A 20,823-nucleotide genomic window follows, 5' to 3' on the forward strand; every position below is an offset into this window, starting at 1 on the left:
GTTTTATAAAATCGATCAAAGCCCTATAAACGATGAAGTTTTCTGTATATATATTAAAAAAATTTAATTACTGCAATTTTGCATTGATCTATCATACGGGAAAGAGTCTTTTTTACCTTTCCAAATTTTAAAAAGCTTAAATTATAGTTTACAATACTTTTAATATGTGTTTACACAGGAGGAAAGTATCAAAGTATTACTACTCACACACAGTGTTCGTTTTCTGCGTAATTGTACCATTCTTGCGTGACGTGTTGAGTGCCAGTGACACGACACGCAAGAATGGCACAATTACGCAGAAAACAACACTGAGTAGAAATACTTTGATTGAATATAAAATTTTCTAGCATTGTATACATTTATTTTTTCCACATCCTACATGTATTTTTTGAATTTAAACAATGTTTGTAAATCCCAGGCACTGAAGATGATCTCAGTAAAAATCGAAATGTTGGCACAATAAAGAAAATGTTTTTCTGAAACCTACATCACACCAGACCGCATCTCACGATTTCTGAATAATCAGAAAATATTATTGTTTATTTGAAATTTTTTTTTTTTTTTGTGTGTTGACCTATTGACCTCAACCATGTGAATAATTGTTTTATTGGTCATTTACAGCATTCACAAACTACACCCAGTTTGTTTTATAAAATCGATCAAAGCCCTATAACGCTGAAGTTGCCATAAAGAAAATGTTTTTCTGAAACCTACATCACACCAGACCGCAACTCACGATTTCTGAATAGTCATAGAAAATATTATTGTTTCAAATAAACAATATGGCTTTCGTAAACAATTTTTTTTTTTTGCATTGACCTATTGTCCTCATCCATGTGAATAATTGTTTTATTGGTCATTTACAGCATTCACAAACTACAACCAGCTTGTTTTATAAAATCAACCAAAGCCCTATAAATGCTGAAGCTTTCTGTTCACAAACCCCAAGATTTTAGACCATTTAATCTCAGGGAGTGATTTGGTTGTCCTCTCCTTCAAAGATTTCAAATCTAGACCTAGCATCCTATCATACTCTGCGAGGTAGTGCCTTGCTGTTTCTTCTCTTATTTCGCAAAAACCGGCAAAAGGGATCTGGTAGAATACCCATTACGGAGAGGTGTCTTCTCAGTGGGCAGTGGCCCATCAGAATACCTATCAGCCTCCTAATTCCCTTCCTTGAAATAGAGAATAGCCATTTCGATTCTGCTGGTTTGATCACCTTAACAAACTCTTTCTATTGCCTGTGCCCGAGGGATAAATTCCACTCCCTAAGGAATTGTTTCATGCCCCAGTTATTAATATTCTCTTTTGCCGTGCTCATACAGTGTGAATAATTGTTTTATTGGTCATTTACAGCATTCACAAACTACAACATTTATTTTATAAAATCGACCAAAGCCCTATAAATGCCGAAGTTTTCTGTATATACTAAAAAATTTAAATTATTGCAATTTTGCATTGATCTATCATATGGAAATGTCTTTCTTACCTTTTCAAATTTCTTGCAGTACCATATGATGTTTCGCGTTTTCAACTTGGTTGCACACGTACACAGGTCACTGTCTTCATGTCGAAACATGTGTAGGTATGCTTTACAGATGGTTTGAACGTAGTTGGCCTATTGTGATAGTGCTGAACTGCTCAAACCTTTCTCTGGTGAATCAAGGTTGGGAACCAACCTTAGGGAAGATAGATTTATACCACTGTCCAGTGTTTGAATTTTTTTCGTAGGCATCGGTCTACCATAGCACAAATAGCTAGGGTGACTGACGTTGAACACAACTTTACCCTGAACTGTACTGCATACAAATTTTTTTTTTTTTTTTAATTAATTCAAGTGACTTTTCCCAAGTATCTAGTTCACTTTGTAAAAAGCTATTTAGACAATAGAAAACTCCATGTAGTGGCTGGTAATGCTGTATCACCAGTAAGATCTATTTCAGCTGGGGTACCCCAGGGATCCGTTCTGGGACCTATTTTATTTAACGTATTCATCAATGATTTAACCAAAACCATTGCCAATTATCTCTCCATTGTTCTCAAGAAATGCTTCAAATACTTTCATATTAAAAGGATTGTAAACTATAATTTAAGTTCACTACAATACAAAAGATACAAACATAAGAATTTTAAACCTATTCTGTTTTAAGGCAACTCTTAAATTTTTTTTTTTTCCTTTACAAATAAATAGTTCTTTTTAAATTGTACAACTTATTAGTCGAAAGTATGTAGGCAGGGAGCGAGCCTGAAACATCTATATCACACTGTACATATTTGTAAATAAATTATTCTTATTCTTATACTAACTACTAATGCTAATGCTCTGCTTAGTTTATATATCCACGCTTTGTTGCTTACACCTTTTTTTGTATTTTAAAGTTGTAAAATTCTTAAAAATTCTTGGGACAATTTTCTTCAAATTGAAAGCTGCAGAGAACAATCCCTTCAACTCATGGGAAAATAGTGGAAACAAACCACTTCCAACAAATTACCAAATATAAAAAAAGGCTGTTAAACCTTGGGAAACATCCTTCCAAACTTCCAGGAGTCGGATTACGTATAGGGCACAAATATATGACCAACAGGCACCTCATGGAAAAATCTATACCACCAACATGCCTTTGAGGTGATTAATTAGATGTATTACACATACTTGCATCCCCGACCTTTTGCTTGAGGTGGGCTCATTATCCCAAAATTCCCTGGACTATAAAAGAAATGTTAGGATTGAACAGAAAAAATTTATCTAGTGTTCGGAAGTCTAAAAATGAGAAACCTCTAAACTTTTGTATATTTCTAATAAACCATTGGTATCTTCAAGTTGATGAATATTTGAAGAATATGACAGTATAGATCCTTCAAAAATATGTAATTCTGATCAGGGTGATTAACGGTAGCTTGATCGGGAACCAACCATCTGCCATATCAAAATGATTGAAAACAACTAACTTTGCTTTTGTCAAAGGTTGCAATAACACTACTTTGTAAAAGTAATAATTAGCATAATCAGTGCACAGGAAAAATTAAAATCCAGAGATCAGCTCGTCAGTTCTTTGTAGGTGTAAAAGATAAAATAATCTTAAATCATAGCGTGATTTCACCTTGAATTCTACATTCTAAAACAAAATATCTTAAGATCTTAATATTAAAATCAAACAAAGGAGATTAAGTTTGCTTTTTTAAAGTAAAACATCCATTTTTCAACTTATTGTCAACTTCAATAGCAGATTTTCATTTTTTTTTTTTTTTTTCAATTAGATTAATTTCTTATACTTCATTTACCAACCTTTGTATTGGTTTATTAAAATTTTGCATTTTTCCCTTTCTAATCACTGAAGTTCAAGGAGTAATTTGCCTTCTATTGTCATGTCACACCTAAAACATATCTCTTGCATTAAGAAGGAAATTTAATAAATTGAAACAATGCAAAAAATAAATATAGCAATTATTTTATTATGGTTATTTCAATTTGATGCATACCATAGTTTCTACTCCTTGAGTCAAACATGTAACGACCATCAGTACTGAATTTTTTTCTTTACTAGGAAGTACGCACAGTAAAGGTCCCAAGAGGGTGCCAATCTTAAAAGCGATACATTTAAGCGATATATGAGATTTAAAACAACAGATTTCAATATTCTTAATGTTATTTTGAATATAAGAAAGAGATTATTTTACCTTGTTTACAAATTAGCGATATTTTTATTGTACTGATCAATCTCACAGCCATTTGTGTAGGCAGGTTTCAAAGCGAATCAACTGGTACTTCACATATATAATCAGCATAAATATATATAGCAAGTCAGCATAAAATGCAGTGATGTATGAGAAACAAAATGACGCTATCAGGGCATAGCCATAATTGTATCTTCTCGGATTTCCCTTTTCTTTTAAGACCAAGCCAATTCTAATACAAAATTTTCAGTTAATCGATCCATTCACTCAGTGAATACAACAGATTACCATTTTAAATTAAATAAGAGGGCAGAAATGTTAATTTTATCAGGGCAGGTGAAACAAAGAATACGTGTGGAAGTTTTAAGGCTGGCAAACTACAATAATCATCGCCAGCACTATTCTTTGAAATTCTATTATTTTCCTTCTCGCAGTGTATTCCTTTTGAATCATTTTTCTGATATTGCTGCCCAATTATATTCAAATCTATGATGTTGCCAACTTCTAGGCCTTGTCAGTCAATGATAAAATTTATATATGATAAACAGACAAACTTTACACATATAATGAAAGTATATTCATTTAAAAACAAATTAATCCGGTTAGCATTCATACTGTCATTTCTTGTGGTGATTGGGGAAGAAGTCCCACCATTCATGCTAATAAATTACATCATTTAGTACAAGGATACAAGTACGAATTATTTCTCATCTATCCTTTTTATTTAAGCCAATAAAAAGGAATAATAAATACAGTGTAAAATATTTATGGCTGTGGTGGTGGATCAGCGATAAATGCCCCAAGGTACCCTATACGTCATGTGGAATGTCTAAGTTCTTACTTCAACTCAATTCTTTACTATTTGTCATTATGCGCTTTTCAGTGATAAATTCCTGTCATAAAGGGCTTAATATCGAACTGTCCATTGGGTGTCCCGGATGAGGTGTCAAACTACTATACAATACATTCTCTCCATATTATTCACAGTTAAAATTCTATAGGCTATGCCGAGATTCGAACCCAGGACTACTAGGCAGGGTACATGGTCAGATGGGATGGCCTAACCACAGCCACCTGATCCCAGTATTTTACAGTGACAAATTCCATGTACGGCCTCACTCCATTAAGAAGACCCATTTGTGACCTCTGAGCAATCAGACATGACCTTTTCCTTTCTAGACTCCTAGATTTGTTTATTTCAGCCCAGCGAATTCTCCATGAATTTTTTATTGCAGTGACAACTGTTCTTTTATATCTGCTGGAAGCACAGCACCGATGAGGTTGTGTGATCTCTTGATTAACTTTACTCCCTTATCTACTTCTTCATTCTGGAACACACACAAAGATTTTCCCACTAACATTGATCGCTCTCAGCTGTTAATATATATATTTTTCTGATTAATGAATCTGTAGAGACTATTTCCTGAATTCTAGTACTGCTTCAATGAATTTTCTTCTTTTCTTTCAACGTTCCTAAGCACGTGGGATGGCCTTCAGCTCCACCTATAAACACATACTGAAGGAGGGAGGTACAAAAAATAAAGAATAGTCGGTTTTTGTTTACCAACTTGTTTTTTGTTTGTTTTTTTAATTAAATCAAAATATACATTACAAACAACTTGGTTTTATAGTTACAATTAATGTTCTTTGAAAAAATTAAAGGTTCTTTTTTGTGTTATATAATTTACTTAAAATTAGTTTAAACTATTTTCTATATTTAAATATGTATATATATGTAGGTACTGATGTTTCATTTAATATTCGATAAGGTTTAAAAATAGTCCTATTGTATTATATGTTGAGGCTCCTTTTTTTTCTCTCTAGAACAGCAATTTAGTAGAAAAAGCGTATTCATTCACACTTTATACACAGCAACCAGATGGGCCAAGGTCGTTTTTATATTTATCATATTGTTTAAATATAATTTCATTAAAATATATCTTGAAATGCTTAAAATATATAATTCTCTTAGAACTTTGAGACTAATAAGTCAATTATGTACGTAAAGTCAATTTACAAGAGATCTCATTTAAAGATATATACATATCTTTAAAGGATATCTATATATATATAAACTGGAACAAAAAAATTGTGAAAGATTCTTTTTTTTTTTTTTTTACAATTTCCAAACATCTATTAACAAGAAAGTTTAAAAAAAAAATTCAACAAAGATCAAACAAACACTTTACAATTATTTACAATATAACTTTTAAGTACCCGCTTACTGAAGTCATCGGTAGATAAACATGGGAAAAATTGAAAAGAAAAAACAGTAGAACACTGAGATATTTTCGTACAGGGAACAATGAGAAAAACACCACCAATGTTTAAATTAGTCATGAAAGCTCATAACTATTTGATGATCTACTGTATAATTGTTTTTCATCCTGTGTATAAAATAAGTGAACACTTATTTAATATAATAAATGTAACATATTAGACAACAATGTATAAATTGTGAATGAGAAAAATCCTCGCTTCCATCTCATAACAAATCCCATTTCTAAACCACATCAGCTACCTGTACAATTTCTTATAATTATTAATACAATTACACAAATTGATACAACTTTTATATTTTTTATAATTGTATTTGGTAATAATATTTTTAAAATTCTACATTCGTAAACTGAAGGAAAATTTTATTTAAAAAAAAAATCAAACAAGAAAAAGTCATAATACTTTGAATTTAACAACTATGTATTTACAAATTAAGAGAAATATTTCACAATCTCTTTCACAGATGGGGATAAAAATATTTACAGGAATGTCAGAAAAAAACTACTTTTCTTAAACAAATTTCTTACGATAAATTTCTTGTTTAACAGTGAAATAAGTGTTCAGAAAAGTAATTACATTTTGTCTGTTCAGTTGCTTATTTTGTGCAGTGAGTGAAACATTGTAAAAAAATCTTATCAAAATTGCTTCGCTAATGCTGATAGGCAGAGAGAAAAAAAAATGGCCAGGAATGAATGAACCTGATGCTAGCCTATAAATCTTTGATTCAACGCAATTCTCTTAGTACACTTATATGAGATGTATAAGACAGAACAAAGTTCCTTCTTTTTTTTTTCTAATGGAAAAGTACATTTAAGAAGAAGAGTGAACTGTCCTTGTACGTTTATCCAGACAATATCACACTGGCAGCATTATAACATATAAAGTATAAATACATTAAATGGAATAAGTTTTATCATATTTTATTCACAGAAGAAACCTGATTTATAGACAAACCTGACTTTAAAATTACTGTAGTTTCATTTACTGCACAAACAAAAATCACAGGAGTTAAAATAAAATAAAAGAGCAACATTTTTTTCTCTCGAAAAGTGACAAATCTCAGAACAGTTCTGGAAGTTACATACATACTCTTTATTTTTATTTTACTTTATTTTTTTTTTTTTTATTTTTTTTTTAAACTAAAGCATTACATTACCATAATTACTTATTAATTATCGTGATCAACACCGTTTCTTCCTAATTTCTTGGTTAAAATAATGCCCAAGGAAAAGCAAATATCACTACAGCTCAACAAATCCAGCTGAGCCTCTTTTATTACCAACATTTTGCAATATTTTATTTCATAGCCCGTTTTAAAGTCTAATCCAAAAATTTCGATAAAGCACTCCCATTTGAAAACTTTCATTGTACTCTTTAGTATAGCAAATAGAATTATAGTGAACCAGAGGATTTTAATTTTTTTTAAACAATTACAAGTGTTAATAAAACTCAATTATATTTTTCCTTTATCACAAATTAGTTATTGCTTTTAAACTCTAGCAATAAATTATTATTTATCCTTAACTTATTTTTGACAATAAGTAATAAAGTGTTACAAAACAAAACAATTATATAAAGTTTTTCAATATGAAGAAATTGAATCCTTTTTTTTACCTTTTTTTTTGTAAAGGAAAGATGAAGCGCCAAAATTGATGAATATTGACACCTTCCAAACAATTCATATTAAAAGGTCCACCAAAATTTCCATGGTTGCATTCCATCGAGTGTCAAAAAATCCTCCGATTCACTTGTGAAAAAATTTGTGTCCCCTTTTAAAGCTTTGGTTACTAAGTTTTTGGGTATACAATTTTTATTGGAAGTGCCTAAAGAAAAGCTGAGACTAGGCAGTGAAAATCTAATTTTATAACCTTAATAGCAACTAATAATATATTTACAATTAGCTAGCTTTGGTTTCCAATAATTCAAGTTTTTTGTTGAATCCATTCAACAATTCAAAACAACCTTAGTTGGGTGGGATTGAAAAAAAAAATGTATTTTTTGTGCTATTGTTAACAAAGTAACATTTTCCATGATACAAAATAAATAGGATAAACTAGAATAATTTCAATCACAACCAATGCCATGTACAAATAGAAAAAGTGTCACACATCTTTAATTTTAAAAAATTAAAACAAGGCATTAATCTAATTAATATGAATGTACATCGCTAATACTTGAGTCAATTTTTTAGTGAATGTCAAAATTCTAGGAAGTTGTGGACTATTTGATGGCGACCGTATATTTAAATTAAAAGTAGTTTTGGAACTTACCTAATTATTTATAAGAGGGCAGAATTGTCGACAAGAGGAGACAGGGGACTGAGGCCGTCGTGCTTTTTAGACCTTTCCATCTCATAATGCACTTCCATTGATAATCCTGTAACCATCAAAAATTAGTATAGACACATAAAAATTGTTAAGCATAAATTTACACATATTGAAAACACACCTGACTGTCTCCTTGTTGTTGGCCTTAAAGTGAGAGCTTGACTTGTACTCTCAGGTATAAAAGCAGCTACAAGAAGAGCACATATGACTAGAAAAGCTCCAAACACAAATGGAGGTCCTGGAACCAACTGAAAAGGACAAAACTCAGGTATCGACAAACAAAATATAGGAGAGTACAAGCTATTATAAACATTAAGCATGTTTATACTCATGTTTTCACTTTGAATAAGTCATTGGGAAAGCTATGGAGAACAGGTTAATGATAAATTTAGTTCATTGTACCTGTTGAATAACGTTCCAAACTGGTTCCTGTTAGCCATGTCAAAAAATAATAATATGTATAAGAAGAAACAAAACAATAAAAACAACTCCTTTCATACTATCACTCGTTACCTTTCCTTAATTGACTTTCAAAACTTTTTGTTTATAATATACAAAACCTTATACAACTTTTATACTTACAAGTGTACGTAAAAAAACAGATAAACAAAAGGTTTCAGATTTAAGATTTTCACCTGCAATGTTGGAGTAACATCTATATGTTGGCCTGAAGTATTGTTATCATGTTTCAATGTGTTATAATTGAGATCGACATGAAAAAGGTAGAATATGATTCCGAACATAGCCGGACCGAGGCCAGTGCATAATCCTCTCATCCCTGTAACCATACCTTGGACCAGCCCTGAAACGATATCATTGAATATAAATCAGAATACGCAAATATAAATACACTTTAGAAGAGAAGAAACTTTTTACCTTGTTTATCCGCATCTGAGTGCATCGAGACAAAAGCGCTAATGGCAGGATATGTAATACTTGAAATCGACGCTAATAATCCAGCTGCCCACATCATCCTAAAAAATCATATTTAATATAGAGGTTATGACTTAATTATTAGCTAGTATATTAATAATCAATAATCAAAATAATGCAATTATAACAAAAAATTGTTAAACAAATCGTTACAAATTTTATTTTCATTGTTACTTTGGTTGTTACTAATCATCCTGGTCTGCCTCGTATGTCTAAGAGACCAAGGATTACCAAACTAAATAATTTTAAACACACCGGAATCTCTTTTTCAATTTTTATTTGTACCATTTTTTAATATTAATTATCTCAGTTGTTGCTATGGAGCCGTTAAAAAGAATCTATTATTAGAATTGTTTTGGATTAGGTGATCATTAAAGACCGGATTTTCATGCCGTAAAAACCTTCAAAACATGAAATAAAAATTTCAAAACACGAAAAAAGTGTAAACCTATCATTTAACATATCATTTTTATTCAACGGTTATTTGGAAATTGTGAGAAGCGTTCTGGTGATCTCCAAATAATCATTCATTAGCAGACACTAAACATGACACATTTTTTTAAAGGGTTTTTGTGCAGTGCACCTTCCAAAAAATCTCAAAAACTGGAAAAAAGTTGAAAAATAACTATACAATGTCTGTATTTAATAAAATTAATTAATGTCAATAAATCCACTAATTTCGTGGTCCACATGACCAATTAATATATTACAATTAATTAAGATTTTTAGTTGAGATAAAAAAGTCAATGGCACGAGCGGGATTCGAACCCACGATCTTTGGCTAGATATGCCGCTTGCTCTACCACTTGAGTTATCGTGACCTCAATCCACTCGGACCGAATCCCGCTCATGCCATTGACTTTTTTATCTTAACTAAAAACACTAATTAATTGTAATATATTAATTGGTCAAGCGGACCACGAGATTAGTGAATTTAATGATTAAAAATGAAGTATACTTCACTAAAGCTCTCCGTGGCCATTTCATTTGTCGTCAAGAATCCAATCCGATTACATGACATTTGAAAATTGGCAAAAAGGAGGGAAAATTCAAAAGGTGGGGTTAAGATGGGAAGTTAGTGTCCGATTGGATCAAGGTCACAATAGCTCAAGTGGTAGAGCAGCGGCATATCTAGCCGATGATCGTGGGTTCATCCCGCTCGTGCCATTGACTTTTTTATCTCAACTAAAAACCTTAATTAATTGTAATTAATTATTGTCTTTGTTGTGTTTGTTCATTTTATAATCAATCGATTATACTCCTATTTTAAACCCATATTATATACATATATACAATTAAATTTTATTTTGATTTATTATTTTTTATGCAGCAGTGGTTGAATTGAAAAATTAGTCTCATGATAGGAGACCCACTCTTCCCTTTAAAAACATTTTACCATCAGCCTTCATTTCTGAGTAGCCCTGTAGCCACCACTTTTGAACTTTACGTATATGAATTTATTGTTTTCATGTGGTTCTGCCTGCTTTGCTCCAAGCCAAAGAATGACTGGCAATACAAAAAGGAAACAAAACAGATGTGAAGGATATGTGGAAAAATGATGGTTCTGGTCTGCTAATTTTGAGTACTTTTAGTCATTATTTAGTCATACTTTAAGTCTTTATGAATAAATAAAATAATTTGATGTATGACAATTTTATAATCAAATGTAATATCAGACTTTTATTAATCGTATGAAACTTACCAATTTTGAGATCCAAAGCCGTACCACATCAACTGGAGCAATTCAAACAATAGGCCGAGCATTATTGTATGTTTACTTCCGAGAGACCTCATAAGAATGCCTAAGACGAGTTGAGCCATAACAGATAAAATCCCGACAATGGCTATAAATACAGCAACCATAACATCGCTGAATTTCATCACCTATGAATGATTTATAATTATTACAAAACTCATTGGAAAATGATTATTTATTCATAACTGAACTTACAAGTTTAAGGTACATAAAAATACACGAGTATTGTCCTGCTTCTGGTAAATATGACAGAAAAACCGTCACGCACAACATGAGAACGGTCCTGTCTTTACCAACCTTTCGAAGAGCCTGAAAATCAAATAAATAAAACATGTACCTTTGAAATAACTATTTGCTAGTTGTTTTTTTTTTTAAATCAATATGGAATACGTACAGCAAATGGATCAGCTTGTTCCCATGAAATCGGAGCACCCCATGATGATGGCCGGACTTTTTCAGGCAGGCTTTCAGGTACTGCGACAAGAATAAAGAATACATCTAACAGCGCAATTGCGGTTGCAAGTGCAACGACGACACTTTCACTGTATATGCGCATGATGTAAGCACCTAGCGCAGGGCTGATAACCATGCTTGCAGCAAAAGTAGCAGAAACCTAAAAAAAAAATTAATAAATTTAAAAGTTAATCTTGTAATAATAAATAACATTATATACCAATCCATATGCGAGGCTTCTTTCATGCTCTTCAGTAACGTCTGCTACATAGGCAAAAACAACGGAGAACGTTACAGCGAATACCCCGGAGATGCTGATCATTGCAAAAAACCACCTAAAAAAAAAAAAAAATGGTCAGTAACACCCATCAAAATTGGTTGATGTTAAAACATACCAAGTGTTGATAGTCATTAACGGAATTGGAGCGCAAGTGAAGAATACAGTTATTAAAAGAAAAAACTTCCTTCCCCAAACATCCGACAGTGCGCCGATCAAAGGAGCGCTCAAAAATGACAGAATTCCCTGTGCAAAAGACAGTTGTATCGTGAAAACATACCCCAGGGTTTTATAAATTGTTCTGAAAATGTGAAAATACCTTTATGCCCATAATCAGCCCATTCATTAAAAATGTATGCCCTGGAAAGGTTGTGTTGAGAGTCTGAAAAATGTTTCAAATACGACATAAATATAAAATATGAGTTGGAATTTTTAAATTGTAGGTTTAAATTTAGCAGATAGGAAATATAAATTGTATCAATTAGGAGGCCAAGGACTATTTAGTGAACTTCATCGCCACTGATGAATGAAATTGTTCCATATTTGGCTATAAATAAACAAAACCGATCTAGCGTAGTCATGGGGGGGGAAGGGGTGCAGTAAATTGTTTTACATAATACTGCTAAATTGGCTATCATTGTTCTATTAATAGCTCTGCTTGAAGGAAACCCTTCCTAATGTATCGATAGAAATATAAGAATATGCCTGGTGAGAGACTTTTTGATTAATAGACAAGGCTAATATAAATATTTTTAAATTTGATTTGGCTCAATATATTTGTGAAATTTGGTTGTTATCTTATAAAAATTAAATTATGGAAATGAATTTTTTGCATAATTCAATTCAAAGAGGGAAAATGTGAGCCTATTTTGATCATTATGAATAATTAACAAAGAAAGAAAATAAAATTTAAACTCCTCCTGTGACTGAATAAACTTTATTTGGTGGTTAACAGAAATCAATTAAATACTTACTTCAATTAAAGGCATTGTCAGTAAGCCCCATGCGAAAAACTCAAGGAATATAACCACCAAGGCGTGGTATACGCTGGGCTCTCCGACTCCCGAATTCTAAAAAAAATAAAAATAAAATTTTTAATATTAGTTACATTCACATATGAGTCACGGTTCAAAAATTTTCATTCTATGAACCCTTGATGCAAACTAAATAAACACCAAATTTGTGTATGATGTAGGGGAATATTATCAACTTAAGTTTATTGTGAAAAATTAAGCAAAATTTCAACCACCTTTTGTCGCCAACTTTAAAATACAATTTAATTACAATGTCACTGTTTAAGCATGCAAAAGATTAATGTCAGAAAAATATAAATTAAACTGAGAAAAATTAAGACATTTCTATTATATTTATATCATTCACCTTATGAATAATAAATAACTATTCGTTTGTCAAATTATTTGATTTAATATTAAGCTAGTGTCTGTTTCTATGTTTTGTTTTTAACTTAATTTGAAATTTATTAATTGCACTTTTATCAACGAAAAAAAGAACGAACTGTAAATTCATGTTGCATTGACAGTTCATTATGAGGTTCAACTGATAAAACTCGCTATGAGCCAATAAATGCATCCTGCTTTTAAAATAAGCTTGGAGTCGACAATTTTTAATAGCACATCTAAATGAAACAGCCAATAACCCCGGAGAAAAAGGTTGAATGAACTGTACAGAGTGAAAATTATCGACAGTCTTGAGACAAGCATCATGATTAGTCGATAATATTAACTATTGGAAATTGAGGAAAAACCAACAAAGCATTGCCATAGAAGGTTCATTTTGAATGATTTCTAATGAGTTTTTTAATTGATAAAATAGTAAAATATTGTTGATTGATGTGAAATTACATGTTTTATATTTTTTAAAATATACCCAAGTGCATTTTGTGTAATTGTTTTTTTGTTTTATATACAGGAACTTTACAATTTAATGTTTCAGGCTATTCAGAATCTCATAAACAGAAATGATTTTTTTTCCAAGTCATAGAGAAAACAAAATATGTACATATTTACAGTTTACGTCCATTCTAAGGGGGTAAATTATTCTGATGTGGACTGATTCTATTGGCAAAGTCTGCGACCTGTACGGAGGGGTTCCTTTACAGAGGGGTTTAAAATGTATAGAAATTGAATCTTTTTTTGCCAGGGAATGCAAAAATTGTTTGTTAAGAGAGGAGATATGTGTATCACTGAAATAAACAAGTTTTGTTGTATATTGTACATAAAAAAATTTGTGTATATATTAAAATGGCCAAAATATGGAAACCAAGTATATAAAAGTGTGGGTGTTGAAATCTCTTACAAATAAGACAAAAAAAATTAATTAACAACTGTCCACGCAAATAGAAACCAGAAAAGATAAAGAGCCAAACAGATCACAATGTTTATAATTTTATTTTCCTTCCTGGTTTTCATTTGTGTGGATAGAACATGTACATGTGTCATAATCATTTCTATTTTTTTTTTTTTTTTTTTTTACTATTCTTTTTCCCATTTTTATTTATTTACCACACCTTATAATTGAATCATCTTTGTATGAAAAATTCCTGAGCATTCTGTATTCATTTACTTCATAATATATAGTAAAAGATAGGCCATTCATTATTATTGTGAGTGTTGTAAACAACTCTGTACGAGCCCAAAAAGAAAGGAAAATCAAAATATTTATATTTTACTTTTCTCTTTTCTAGTTACTTAGCCAAGACTTCTTTTAAAAAAATTGGCTTATTTCATGAATAAAAACACATTTACTACTTAAATAAAGACTATTTTAGAGCTCTGTGCTGTGATCATTGACAATTTTATTAATTTATTGATCACGCCTAAATTAAATCTTTAATTTTGAAAATACTTCCAGGTATTTTATCAGTTTATTTACTTCTTTCTATAATGTGATTATATTATTCAAGTCAAAAGGCTAAAAGCAGAACTGTAAAAACATCTTTATATGGCTGTGAGGGAACGTCACATACGAAAGCTTTCAATATTTTGATTTTACCCCTCTTGTCTTTTTGAAGAAATGTTTATTTTAATTACAATTAATTAAGGTTTTTAGTTGAGATAAAAAAGTCAATGGCACGAGCGGGATTCAAACCCACGATCTTCGGTTAGATACGCCGCTGCTCTACCTCTTGAGCTATCGTGACCTCGATCCAATCGGACACTAACTTCCCATCTCAACCCCACCTTTTGAATTTCCCCTCCTTTTTGCCATTTTTCAAGTTTATTTTATTTTAATCATTATTGCTCAAACACTGAAAAATTTCGATGTTTTTATTATTTATCAGTTTCAGTCAAGATTTTCTTTTTACAAGGTATTTTACTAATTTAATAGTAAAGGGAAACCCAAAGCTCAGACTGCTAGGAAAATTTGCCAATACTGAAGATGGTGAAATGCTGAAACACAAATTAAAAGGAATGATAAAGGTGGGGTGAGTACGTAGATTCACTTTTTGTAAAAGATTGTTTACTCACAAATCTGTTGTTTAACTATCTGAATTTCAGGCATAAAGCTCATCATCAGATTGAACGCAACCTGATGAAGAGCTTTAAGCTAGAAATCCGGATAGATGTAAAACAACAAATTTGTGAGTAAACAATCTTTTACAAAAATATTAATTAATTTAAAAAAAGGTCACAAATGCTAATGATCCAATTATAGGTTCATCACCCTGCAGACAACAGGAGGAATTCTCACAATTTCTATACAAGCAATTTGGTCGTTATCCATCATATTAGGGCTGACTAAAGACATGGTGAATGCCGAGTCTGATAGACCAACCGACCACCCAGCAAGTATAGGCAGACTGAAGTGATCAGTAAAGATCAAATTACAGGAAAAATTTCACTTCACTTGAGGAGTGATCGTTCTGGGTCCTATTAAACGATCATTGATTTTTGTAAATAGAGAATAAAGAGACTGAAGGATATATATATATANAATATATATATATTATTTGGAGATCGTGAGATGCAGTCTGGTGTGGCGTAGGTTTAGAAAAACATTTTCTTTAATGTGCCAACATTTCGATCTTTAGTGTGATCATCTTCAGGGCTCAAAGTGTGTTTTCTGTGAAGTTTTCTAAACCTGTCACACCAGACCCTATCTCACAATCTCCAAATAATCATTAATTAACAGTCACTAAATACAACATATTTCTATATGTTGTCAAATATTAACTCTTGTACTTTTTACAATTATTTGACTTCTATGATACGTATAGGGATAAAAGAGGCGGTCACAAGGCCTGCACCTCGACCTATATAGATCTATCGTGCTCCCCCGTTATTTACCACTCACTGGCCAGGTTCAGGTTATTAATCAACCTCCATAGCTTTGCCAGCGGCTCTTTAGTGTAGGACCTTGCTTGTGGTTTTTCTTGTCCTAGTTGCAAGAACCTTCACCTATATAAACCTGCACAGAAACAGAATGTGTTCTGTGGTTTCCTCCTCTTCCAGGCAGTATCTGCAGTGTTTCTTCTGTCTGTACTCCTATCCAGTGCTTTCTTAAATGGCAGTGCCCGGTCAGGAGTCCAACCAGAATTCTGGTTCGGTTGCGGTTGCTTTTCAGTAATTCTTTTCTAAGTTTTGCATATGGTCATACTATGAATCTCTTTGCATTCCTCATGCCTGTGGTATTGTTCCACCAGGGTTTGGTTTCATTGAAGATCCATTTTAAGATGTATCCTCTTTAATAGCAGGATGCTAAACCACAATAGGGTTTCGGACCCAGAGTCCATGTTGGCCCCCTTTTTGGCCAGCATGTCAACCTTTTCATTGCCTCTATGCCCCAAGTGCCCAGGGACCCATATCAGGGTGTGTCACTGACTTCCGTTAGGGCCTCTTTGCAGTACCAAACACTATGGCTTCGCCTCGGCTAACTTCTGGGAATGTATTCCGAGCCATTTTATTTCTCTGGCACATTGTTCAATCGCTATGATTTCAGACTGGAAAACTGTAGCATATTTACCTAAGTAAAGTGTCAGTTCTGTCTTTGAGTTCATCACAGAGACTCCAGCTCCCATTTTTACAAAAGAATCTGCTGCAAATACATGTAGGACGTGAAAAAATGAACGTATACAATGGTACAAATTCATTTTTTCACATCCTACATGTATTTGTATAATTTAAACAATGTTTATAAATCCCAGGCCCTGAAGACGATCTCAACAAAGATCGAAACGTTGCCATGATAAAGAAACTGTTTTTCTGACAACTACATCACACCAGACACCATCTTACGACCTGCAAATAATCATTATTTCCTTTCCTCCTTAAAACAAGCTCCTACCAACCCAAACCGCATTACATTATTATTAGTGTGTGTGGTGATTAGTGACCGTTAGTCGATGATTATTCAAAAATCGTGAGATGCAGTCTGGTGTGATGTAGGTTTCAGAAAAACATTTTCTTTATCGTGTCAACGTTTCGATCTTTATTGAGATCATCTTCAGGGCCTGGGATTTACAAATATTGTTTAAATTTAACAAATACATGTAGGATGTGGAAAAAAGTGAATTTATACAATGCAAAATACATTTTTTTAAAAATATTCAATCAAAATATTTCTACTCGTTTTGTTTTCTGTGTAATTGTGCCATTCTTGCGTGTCATGTTGAGTGCCAGTGTCTCAACATGACACGCAAGAATGACACAATTACACAGAAAAAAACACTTTGAGTGATTAGAAATACTTTGATTGAATATAAAAAATAAATTTAAACAATGTTTGTAAATCCCAGGCCCTGATGATGATCTCAATAAAGATCGAAACGTTGGCACGATAAAGAAAATGTTTTTCTGAAACCTACATCACACCAGACCGCATCTCACAATTTCTGAATAATCATCATTATTATTAGTTTTGTCGCGTCCTGCTTTGTTTTTCCTCGTACAACAAAAGGAGCCTAGCACTCAACGTTTATTTATTTCGTTTACATACATTTTTCTTTTTTCCCCTCTCCTTATCCATTAGCCCACCCCTTCATCCCTGACCAGCACACACCTAGGTAAGGTTTCAACTGCAACACCGTACCCTTGTCGGGTTTCGAGCTTCAGCATACCAGTACGATTTTGCCTTTAGCGGTGGCCTATTTTTCCCATTCTTGTATTACTGAGTATGTATTTTATTGCAATGGAAATATTATTGATATTAAGGTGTAATATAAAAAAATGTCAATGATTATGACATAGTAGTGAAACGTAGCCATTCATAAATTGTGATTGATGATTAATCTTCTAAATAAGCCATAATGTATTAATTTAGACGAATATTAGGGACGTTATCACAAAAAGTTGTGATTTTTTTTTTATTGCTAATAAGTGGAAAAAAATTTAAAAAAGTTTTGAGTAAGTTAAAAAGGATATGTAATGAATTTAATTACCGTCATAACGCTGTCCTTAAGAATGGGCTTCCTGTTACGAATTATCATCCCAGTACCTTTCTTAATCGCCTTCGTCGGCATTTTGATTATCCATGAAAATTAATTTTTTCTTAATTTTACGAGTCCTCAGAGCGGGTATTGGAAGGACGGCATCCCTGCAGGAAGGAGCCCTTCGTCGCGTAGACGGTTTAAACAAGAGACGAATAAAGAACGGGCCGACGTCCCTTTCCTGGCCGAATACGAGAGACTTTTCAGAGACGACTAAAAAACTTCAACACAAATTGCCCGACAATCAATCGCATCCCTGCCAAGTCGATCTCGTCGCCGTTCCTCGCCGAGCGGAGTTCGAGGCCCAGAACAAATTTTTCTTTTCTTTTGTCCCGACCGAATAAAATCAAATTTTCTTCCAACATAAATCGCCTTTTAAATATGTTTTTACAAACTAAAATCAAGAAAAAATGGACTTGAGAAAAAAAAGAATCGAAACAGCTGATCTTGGTAACACAGATCTACGATTTACGAGGGAACCAAAGACACATGATTTCATCATTTTGATGATTGCCAAGCAATTTCAGCTGACTCACTCCCATCCCTGCATTTAACGGTTATTAACTTAAAATCTTGAAAAAAGATCATTTAACATTCTCGAATAATCTAACGAAATAGTTTTGTTCTTACATAACTTAATTAACATAAACTTTATACTCCAAAAAAATATCTTGTCCAATGTGGAGTTTCTCAAGGCTCACATCTTGGTCCTTTCTTGTTTAAACTTTTTCTAAACGATATTTTCTCTTATTTTCCATCATATTCATTTTGCACTATGAGCTGTCCATAATCTATTGATTATTACAGTTATTCTTTAAAATCCAATCGCACACTGTTTAATTTATAAAAAATTGTACACATTTTAGTGGGTTTTTTATTCATTTTTTCTCTATCTTTTTTTTTGTCTGTTTATTTAAATGTATTCCTTTTCATATTGTATTTTTTTGCCCTTCTTATACTTTCCATTTTCTTCCTATTCTATTTGAATTAAAAAATTTTTGGGGCATTGTGTTGTAATTTCTGTTTTTCATTTTTGTGTTTTTTATTCATCTCTTTCACACCGCCTCTCAATCTCTCTCTTTCTAATTTTCTCTCTCTCTCTCCTTTTCTTTCTCTCTCTTTATCTCGCTCCAATCCCTCTCTCTCACTCTTTCTCACTCTCTCTCTCTTTCTCTCTCTCTCTCTCTCTCTCTCTCTCTCTCTCTCTCTCTCTCTTTCTCTCTTATTTTCTTTCCCTCACTTTGTTTCTCTCTTCTTTTCTTTTCTCTCTCTCTTTTCTTTTCCTTCTCTCTCGCCATTTCTTTGTCTCTCTTCTTTTCTTTGTCTCTCTTCATTTCTCTCTCTCTCTCTCTCTCCTTTTCTCTCTATTTCTTCTTTTCTTTCTCTTCTGCTTTTCTCTCTCTCTCTCCCTCCTCTCCATTTTTACTCATCCTTTGATTTTCTATTTTATCTTAGCCTTTTATGTGTTTTACTGTTTTGTTGTTCTTATTTGTTTTAGATTCTTTATTGTTTCCATTTTTGACTTTTCTTGTTCTATTTTTCTTTCAGTTGTTTATATGCTATTTTTGTTTGTTTCTCTGATTCTTATCACGTATTCAATGCATATCATTTTTATGTCTTTTCTTGTTTTGTCCCCATTCTCATACTAGCTCTTTTGTGGGTAAGATTGTTGAATTACCAGATCTATACTATTCATAATGAAACTGACTAAAGTTGATATAATTAAAGATTTAGAAATTCACTTTGACTACCAATTATCTTAACTACTCTTTACCTCTTTTGTTCGACCAATACTTGATTTTTTCTATATTTTTGTCTCCTCACTATTCTCAAATCATCTAAAATGTTCAACAATTCTTTCTTATCTGTAACTGGTTTTTGAACCATAATTTTCATTGCAACTATGATCTCGTGTCTGTTCTGTACATTAATACTGTAGAGGTTTGACTGTTTCTCTTTACAAATTATTTAATAACTACTGAATTATTTTCCTATATAATTCAATGTCCCTAAATAAAAAACTTGTAATTTATCATTATTCAATGTCTCTCACTGCTTCACCAGCTCCATTCTCCCATTAACACAATTCAACGAACAGGAGATTTACACAACAAATTTATTTAATGCTAGTCACACGTTTAAAACATTTCAAAATTGGATTTTAGAGTTATATAGGCTCAAATCTTCACATGTATAGAGTCTCATAGTCCTCTAACAATTCCAGCTGTTGTAAATTTTAAAAAATTACCAGCAGTCGTCAAGAATCACCCACCTTGGGTGTTGGCCTCAGTCAGACCCCTACACACTCTCATTCTTAAATGCATTCTTTCTCATTTACATTCTATTGATTCAATTAGGATGGTGGCGTTGATATCCCTCCATCACCCTTTGCACCTATTATATAACTAACCTAATTGACGGTCGATGTGTACTCAATATTTTACCATCTCTTAACTACACAATCACACTAGTAAATACATTCACTCTAACTAAGCATACAGCACATGCTACTCATGATAGGCACACAGAACTATCAGTATGCAATAAAACAATCTTGTTTCCTCCAAAAATCGATTCGGAAACATATACTTCCTGTCGTGCTCAACAATTCTCACATTGGGTGGCATTCCTACACACTGGCTATATAGCCAAGGAATCATACCCTTCAATTAGGTGG

At 32.4% G+C, this 20,823-nt stretch overlaps 1 protein-coding gene across 6 annotated transcripts; it reads right to left on the reverse strand.

The window, feature by feature from the left end:
- Positions 1 to 3,529: 3,529 nt before the first annotated feature.
- LOC106663332 (hippocampus abundant transcript 1 protein) lies at positions 3,530 to 18,552 on the reverse strand. 6 transcript variants are annotated; one of them, XM_024228514.1, is made up of 16 exons: positions 18,099 to 18,552; positions 12,676 to 12,771; positions 12,021 to 12,083; positions 11,820 to 11,947; positions 11,645 to 11,759; positions 11,366 to 11,584; positions 11,167 to 11,280; positions 10,918 to 11,099; positions 9,159 to 9,256; positions 8,918 to 9,084; positions 8,685 to 8,711; positions 8,404 to 8,530; positions 8,226 to 8,331; positions 3,964 to 5,178; positions 3,679 to 3,907; positions 3,530 to 3,582 (listed from the first exon to the last, which is right to left on the reverse strand). In XM_024228514.1, the coding sequence occupies exons 1-13, from the start codon at positions 18,177 to 18,179 to the stop codon at positions 8,234 to 8,236; spliced, it is 1,515 nt and encodes a 504-aa protein (XP_024084282.1). In that variant the 5' UTR covers positions 18,180 to 18,552; the 3' UTR covers positions 3,530 to 3,582; positions 3,679 to 3,907; positions 3,964 to 5,178; positions 8,226 to 8,233. The 6 variants fall into 6 exon arrangements, with proteins under 6 accessions (XP_024084282.1, XP_024084283.1, XP_024084286.1 ...); XM_024228515.1 differs by lacking the exon at positions 3,964 to 5,178; XM_024228518.1 differs by lacking the exon at positions 8,685 to 8,711 and having other exon boundaries at positions 3,964 to 5,003; positions 18,099 to 18,179.
- Positions 18,553 to 20,823: the final 2,271 nt, after the last annotated feature.

This window comes from Cimex lectularius, unplaced genomic scaffold, assembly GCF_000648675.2.
Source record: "Cimex lectularius strain Harlan isolate CLEC.00 unplaced genomic scaffold, Clec_2.1 scaffold220, whole genome shotgun sequence".
Lineage (NCBI taxonomy): Eukaryota > Metazoa > Arthropoda > Insecta > Hemiptera > Cimicidae > Cimex > Cimex lectularius.

Excerpts from the sequence above, each read along its gene's own strand:
- LOC106663332 (XM_024228515.1), bottom strand. The coding sequence starts at position 18,179 with ATGCCGACGAAGGCGATTAAGAAAGGTACTGGGATGATAATTCGTAAC. Across the intron at positions 11,100-11,166 it reads TTTTTATGTACCTTAAACTT|GTGATGAAATTCAGCGATGT; the intron begins GTAAGTTCAGTT and ends AATCATTCATAG. Across the intron at positions 8,712-8,917 it reads ATGTTACTCCAACATTGCAG|GAACCAGTTTGGAACGTTAT; the intron begins GTGAAAATCTTA and ends CATGGCTAACAG.